Here is a 7,719-nt window from a genome sequence, read left to right as displayed (position 1 = left end):
CGGCGCGACGTCGCTCGCGGCACGTCAGGACAGGCTGATTGAAAAGTATACATTCTAATCAGTTTTCCTCGCGTCGCTGTCGCATCGCTGTATGTCAGGACGGGGTGTTAAGGTCCCTAGGGGCAAAAAGTGCCCATCAATAAAGACTGTAATATAAATATTATGTATTAATATGTAATTCAAAAATGTTTTTTATTAATACTATTAGTAACTTCAGCTCTCATCATACATAGCAAATATTCATTCATTTTCAAAATTTTAACCCCTTAAATGCCAGGTTTTGTGATCACAACCTGATTTTTTTTTTTTTTTTTTTTTTAACACAAAAAGTGAATTATTTACTTTTCCATAAATGCGAAATGTTTTCTTTTCTGCAGGATTATCAGAGTCTGGGAGTATCAAAACTTGAAATAAAAATCTATTTTGATGCATTCTTATTTTTTCTGTAATGCCCCCATGTAAATAAAGTGCAACGTTAAGGTCCCTAAGGGCAAAAAGTGCCCATCAATAAAGACTATTCATTCATTTTCAAAATTTTAACCCTGCCAGGTTTTGTGATCACAACCTGATTTTTTTTTTTTTAACACAAAAAGTGAATTATTTACTTTTCCGTAAATGCAAAATGTTTTCTTTTTTGCAGGATTATCAGGGCCTGGGAGTATCAAAACTTGAAATAAAAATCGATTTTCAGTCCCTCCAGGATTTCGCGGGATTTTTTTCTGATTGTTGCGGCCTAAAATGCCTGATGTTGCGGCAGCATTTTTAAAAAGTTGCAGTAAAAGTTGCGATGTTTTAAGCACTTTTGTTGCAATTAAATTGCAGGAGACAGTGAAAATTGCAAAAACAAAGTTGTAGTTTTGTTCTGAATAAAATCAAAGGAATTTTTTTCTAGGGAGAACATAAACTGCATTTTGCTTTGTTCCAAGTAACAGGCTGAGGATTACAAAAGTTCTCACAAAATGTGTTTTATTTTTGGATGGTTGAAAGGTTTAAACAACAAATAACCTTGAAGTAAATTCAACTCCTTCAAATGTTAAAGTGCACAGAACTTTTAAAGGGATAGTTCACCCCAAAATTCAAATTTCACAAATTTTCTTCTCACCCACATGTGGACTAAGGGCTGGGAGAAGTTTCAGAGTCCTCTGTGCCTTCCCTGAGTTACAGCGGGGCTCCGTGCAGCACTGCTTGTCCATATGACGGTAGCGAACTGAGTTAGGAGCTGGTTCTTGGTGTGACAGCTAGCTAGACCTCAATGTCCTCCTCAAAACCCTCCTCTATTTCATCCCTTTCAAAGGCGCCACTGGTGAGGCGTTGATTGTGATACAAGAAGACTAAGGCTTTGAGGTTGTCGTTGGTAATTCTGTAGCCCATCCCAGAAGACATCCAAATCCACCACTCCAGATGCTGAAGCTCTGGGCTCACTTTTCTTATTTCAAAAACACACACCAAAAAACATCCAAATACCTCCATGCTGCTCGTCTGTAATGTCCGTCTTGTATTTAAGCCCCAACATGAGAAACTGTTCTGAAAAAAATTAAATAAGTCTATATTTTAAGCTTGTTTGTAGTGGAAGCTCCCAGTGTCTCAGTTCACTGCTCTTCCTGTGTCTGTTCAAATCTTGCGCGATTTGAACAGACACCAGGGGAACCGTGAACTGGGTGTGCGCGATTTGCACTGACACAGGAAGAGCAGTGAACAGAGACACTGGAAGCTTCCGCTACAAACAAGCTTAAAACATAGACTTATTTAATTTTTTTCAGAACAATTTCTCATGTCGGGACTTCAATACAAGACGGACATTACAGACGAGCAGCATGGAGGTATTTGGATGTTTTTTGGTGTGTCTTTTTGGACGAAGAAAAGTGAGCCCTGTTCGCTACCGTTATATGGACATGCACTGCTACGCCGAGACCCCCTGTACAGAGAAGCCACGGAGGACTCTGAAAATTCTCCCAGCCCTTAGTCGACATGAGGGGGAGTAGAAAATGAGTGAAATTTGAATTTTGGGTGAACTATCCCTTTAAGTAAACAGGAACATGTATGTTCAAAAAACTTCAAATTCTGCTTAAAGTTAAAAGGTCACAGAGCTCAGTATCACTTGTAAATATAATAATAAAATCTGAGGTCTCAATTTAAAGTGCACAGCAAAAGTAAAGCAGTGCAAATAAAAAAGTACAAGTGCAGAGAAATTCACAGTAGACAGTAACACAGCACAATCCAAGTACCTCCTGGGGGGGGGGCACAATAAACGTTTAAATCTAAAAACTTTAAAAACTCCTACCAAACCAACGGTAGATGCTACAATTTTGAAACTTCACCACAATGTAGCACAGGTACTGCTGAAACGTTTGTTAAAGTCACACTTCAACTCATTACAAATTATTTAGTCCATCACTCTGTTTTTTTCAATAACTGTAAAACTTATAAAACCTATCTCCTCCCACAATTTGCTACAGAGCATCTTCAGTTGGGAACAACTGCAGTCAGTGTGAAAGTGACATTTTAAACTTCAGATTTTCTCTTATGAAGCAAAACACTTATCATTAAAAAAAAAAAAAATCACCAACATTCCCATGCTGTCAAGATAAATTATGTATGATCAGATTTTTGTTTAGTCAACAGAATTTCTGACATTTTGACCATTTTTGAAATCTGCCATGACAACTGCTGCCTGGCTTTGACTCCCTGAGTCTATTTGAGAAGACACACACCAGGTCTCACTCTCAGACAATTAACATACTGTTAATGTTTCATGTGTACTGCAGTCTTGTATATGCTGTATTGTTTTGTTTTTCAAAATATGTGTTGTATGTGTGTGTGAAGAAATAAATACATATTTGAAAAAAAAAAGAAAATAGCTCACTGAGTTAGGAGCTGGTTCTTGGTGTGACAGCTAGCTAGACCTCAATGTCCTCCTCAAAACCCTCCTCTATTTCATCCCTTTCAAAGGCGCCGCTGGTGAGGCGTTGATTGTGATACAAGAAGACTAAGGCTTTGAGGTTTTCGTTGGTAATAGATCTCCTTCGGCTGGACAAGACCAGCTTGTAGATACTATTACTCCGTTCAGCATCGGCTGAGTTAATAACGACGTCTTTGTAACGTTTAGCCAATAGGCTCATCACGGGGAGTCTCTCCTGGAGACCATCCCAGAAGACATCCAAATCCACCACTCCAGATGCTGAAGCTCTGACTGCTGCTGGACCCAGGCGGATGAAGTAGGCATCGAATTCCTCTTTAGGAACAGCACTGAAGCCAGGGATGTGTTCGTAGCTGGACACACTCTGATTCATAAATGCAGTATGACGAGGATCGAACACCCTGACCTCCTGAAGGAAATTAATGGCAGGCTGTCCATCCGTCATATACTTCATCAGTTTTTCTTCAGCATTGTTGTATGCCTGTTCGACTATGTTGAGGATGTATGTCTTGGTGGCAAAAGGTAGGTCAAGTCCCTCAAAGTACTGGGAGCATGTTTCATACTGTAGCTCTTTATTTGTGGCAAAGTTCATCTGCAGATCCTCCAGGTAGTCAAAAAGCTTGGTGGTCATAGGGCGTCTGCTCTGGAAGATGTCCAGGAGCTGAATGATGATGCTGCACTTCTCTGCCATGATGCTGATTTGGACCTGCAGACTTTGAGCCATATCTGGACTTTGTAGCATTTCATGGAGTCTATCCACAGACTGTGGTGTGTTTCTGCTGCATATCTATGAATAAAATCACAAGGATTGACAATGAGTCAAAATTGTGTCAATACAATCAATCAATATTCATCACAAAATCACTAGTACATGTTATCTATGATTAGATCTTTGTTTTGTGTGTGTGTGCACATCTTACGTTTATTTCCGTCTCGATAAATTCTTTGTACAGTCCAAAGTGCTGTGAATGATACTGTACGGCAGTGAACCAAGAATTCCATCTTGTGGCACATGGATTTGGCGGCATCGTTGCCTTCCTTCCTGGTGGCAGCTTTTTTGTCATGAAATGAAGGTACCTTCTTTTGCGGGACCCAGCATGGTAGAACATTTGTGAGAAACTCAACATGAATGCGTTCAGCTTATCAAAAGGTCTGCGGAAGGCACTACCAACGAGGTTCATAATGTGCGCCATGCAGGTTACATGCAGCGAGTTAGGAAATAAAGACTGCAGAGCAGCTTTATATGCTTTTTTCATGTATGCTGCATTATCCGTGTCAAACACGATGACGTCCTCATTGTCTATGCAGTACTCTTGCAGACACTTCACCACAGACATAGACACCGTAGAATGGTTGCATTCCTCTAGGAAAACGGTATCTGCCAGATAGGCCAGGATCCTCCCTGATTCATCTTTCTCCAGGGGTGCAATGAGGATGTTAAGCACACATCTCCCCTCAACATCTGGTGTTTCATCAAATATAACAGCAACAGGCTTTTTAGCCAAATGTGTCTTGAGGGCTTCTTTTTCTTTTTGGTACACGGCACCTAAGTATCTGTCTTGGAGTTGGTGAAAACCAGGAATAGCTCCTCCATTGAAAACCTTTTCATTCAAGAATCTTCTCATTGCTGGGTGGTCACTCTTGGAGAGTGGAATGTTGACTGCAGTGCAAGTGGCAACCCAATCTTCACATATCTAAGGGGAAAAAATATATGCTATCAAGATTACATGCAATCACAATCAGGATCGGAAATTTTATTTTCAAAATGTTAAAGGGATAGTTCACCCTAGAATGATATTTCGCTCATTATCTACTCACCCTCATGTTGACTAAGGGCTGGAAGAATTTCCAGAGTCCACCGTCCCTTCTCTGAGTTACAGGGGGTCTTGGCCCTTAGTCAACATGAGGGTGAGTAGATAATGAGCGAAATATCATTCTAGGGTGAACTATCCCTTTAACATCTGCCAGCCACTGACATATAAATGTTCAAAGTCAATGGTAAAGTAAAAATGTATATTAACTAAATATTTTGTGTCTGGTAGATTCATAGTTTACCAGCATTTGTCTGGTGCTAATTTCTTACTCTTTACAAAATAGCTTATTTGTATTTAACTATTCTTTTCTCTTTCCTCTGCCTCACTCAGTGACCTCTCTCTTTCACACACACCATCTCTGATCTCATTGCACATTCAACTTGATATTTTGAAGACAGTTTTCACACCGTTTTTAAAATTTTATTTGACAATATTTATCTCCCTCACAGACACATGCACACACAACACATACACACATACACAGACAGACACACAACACATACAGACAGACACACACAACACATACACACATACACAGACAGACACACACACAATATGTATCTCCCTCACAGACACATGCACACACAACACATACACACATAGACAGACAGACACACACACAATATGTATCTCCCTCACAGACACATGCACACACAACACATACAGCCACAGAGACATACACAATATTTATCTCTCTCACAGACACAGACACACACACACACACAGAATTAGTTGAGTTTACCGTCGCAGCAGACGGTATTTTTTGCCGACCTCACCCAAGTTTTACCGGCTTATGCTAACTGTTTCAGCCCTCTGGTCTATTTTGTGCGCGAGCCGCGAGCTATCGCGTCAAGCTGGGCAGCAAGTCAAACAAAAACACGAGAGAGAAAACACACACACACACACTAGATCAAACTCACCTTCAGTCTTTCGGCGCTTGCAATAGATTTAGATGCAACGGCCTCTGTCACAGTGATTTGTCTCTGTGGTCCACTTCTTTCAGCCATTCTCCGGACATGTTTCGCGGTGGAAAAGTGTTTGTCAATCGACGACTTTCGTTTGTGCTCCACCACAATATTGCACGGGGTGCAGAACAGTTTACCTCCGCTTTCGTGAAGAACATCTGGAAATTGTTTTGCACGGTCTTTAGCCGTAATTTTTGTTGGTAAATGTGACATGTTTGAGGCGCACATGTCTGGCCTGCTTCTTCACATCCTGAACAAGGAAGTGAATTTGGTGGCGCGTATGTTACGTTTGCACGGGGAGTGCTATGATTGGTGGAACTCACGGAAAGCACCGATGATTGGTCCAATTTGCGGAAAAGTTGCGGTGATTGGACAAAATTGCAAGGCCCGCACATAATCGCGGGGATTGGTTGAATTTGCGTTAATTGTTGCGATCGCGACATCGCGAATTCCTGGAGGGACTGGATTTTGATGCATTCGTAGTTTTTTTTGCAATGTCCGATGTAAAAAAAAGTGCAACACCTGTGTCCCTAAGGATAAAAAAAATACCAAGAAATAAAGCAAAAATGACATTTATTTTTCAACAACAACAAAATTTATTTCAAGAAGAACAATTAATTAGTTAGAACAAACTAATTATTAGAACATTTTTGTGTGTTGTGTTGTGTGTCTGTGTGGTGTGTGGTGATGGTGGGGGGAGGCCGGAGGGGGGTTCAGTCCTCTAAGCACAAAGTGCAGATGCACACAGTGTGGTCTTTGCAGACACTTCTTCCACACTGGCAGCAGCTCCTTGAGCATTTGCTGCCACCACGGCAGAGATGACACCTATGCCGGGGTGTGTGAGGGGCTACGGCTGCGGCTTGACCGGCTGCGGCTTGACCTGGGCGGGCATCATCGGAGGGTTGCTGCGCTCCCTGTACCACCGCGGCAGCGCCTGGTGTACGGGGCAAACGTGCTCTCTGAGCCATCAGCAGGGTGACCAGACTTGTGCCGAGCTCCTCCAAAAAGAGCCTCCTTCGGAACTTTCTGCCCTGACTCCAGGTCGGCTCTATCGCCAGCCAAAGCACGAGGGCGTTGTAGGCTGACAGATCCAACATCTGGCCGAACAGCGCACCATAGGCCAGCGCCTCATCTTCCGCCGGCAGCTGTAGGTTGCAACAAGCTGCAAAGAAAAAAATCCGATAATAAACGCACAGAACAAATAAAGCACATTAATAATAATAATAATAATAATAATAATAATAATAATAATAATAATAATAATAATAAATAAATAAAATAAATTCCTACCTTGTCCAAATTATCCACGGCCCCCTTGCAGTGGTTATAATCCATGACAATCTTCGGCTTCCTGTGCTCCGCTTCGGAGACCGAGGCCTCTCTGTGCCTGGTACTGAGGAGGATGACATTTTTGCCGCGCTTTGGTATGTAGCTCACGGTGGTGGTGGTCTGAGTGAAAGCGAAGCGGGAGGACAGGGGCTGGCGCTGGCGCATATCCAGGAGCGGCGGGGCCAGCTCCGGCTTGTTGCGGCGGATTGTGCCGACCAAGGTCATCTTCTTCTCCCTCAGCAGGTCTGCCACCAGTCAAAACGAGGTAAAAAAAAATCGTCAGTGGTGCCCTGTAAGCCCCTCTGTCAGGTCCATGACCACCCGCTTGCCCTGCTGCTTCTCCAGCGGGTCCTGGGGGGAAGCTTTGCCCAGGTAGGGCTGCACCCTCCAGGCGTAGCTGGTTTCTACGTCGCAGAGGGCCCACAGCTTCAGGCCGTACCTCGCCAGCTTGCTCGGCATATACTGCCTAAATCCGCAGCGGCCCCGGAAGCTCGGGGGTTGAAGGCAGTGGGCAGCCGCGCCACCCACTTGTCCCACACCTCCCGGATGGGAGCCAGCTTGTCCGGTTGACGTGCTTGGCGGGCCGGTCGAGTCAGGCGGTTGTCGAAGCGGAGGGTGCGGCACAGGAGGCTGAATCTTTTTAGACACATTGTGGCCCGGAAGATGTGTCTTCCCCCCACAGGCTACGGGTTGA

General features: G+C 43.2%; 1 protein-coding gene across 1 annotated transcript; it reads right to left on the bottom strand.

Annotated features, from left to right (window-relative positions):
* Nucleotides 1-949: 949 nt before the first annotated feature.
* Nucleotides 950-5,450, bottom strand: LOC311000158 (uncharacterized protein). Its single transcript, XM_083990793.1, has 3 exons — nt 4,736-5,450; nt 3,838-4,611; nt 950-3,704 (listed from the first exon to the last, which is right to left on the bottom strand). The coding sequence occupies exons 1-3, from the start codon at nt 4,739-4,741 to the stop codon at nt 2,898-2,900; spliced, it is 1,587 nt and encodes a 528-aa protein (XP_083846919.1). The 5' UTR covers nt 4,742-5,450; the 3' UTR covers nt 950-2,897.
* Between the last annotated feature and the right edge of the window lie 2,269 nt (nt 5,451-7,719).

This window comes from Trachurus trachurus, assembly GCF_905171665.1.
Source record: "Trachurus trachurus genome assembly, chromosome: 17".
Taxonomy (NCBI): domain Eukaryota; kingdom Metazoa; phylum Chordata; class Actinopteri; order Carangiformes; family Carangidae; genus Trachurus; species Trachurus trachurus.
Note: the sequence above shows the minus strand (reverse complement) of the source record. Positions and strands in the feature narration are given on the sequence as shown.

Coding starts and splice junctions, on each gene's coding strand:
- LOC311000158 (XM_083990793.1), bottom strand. Junction 3,705..3,837: donor TTATCGAGACGGAAATAAAC/GTAAGATGTGCA, acceptor TTTTATTCATAG/ATATGCAGCAGAAACACACC.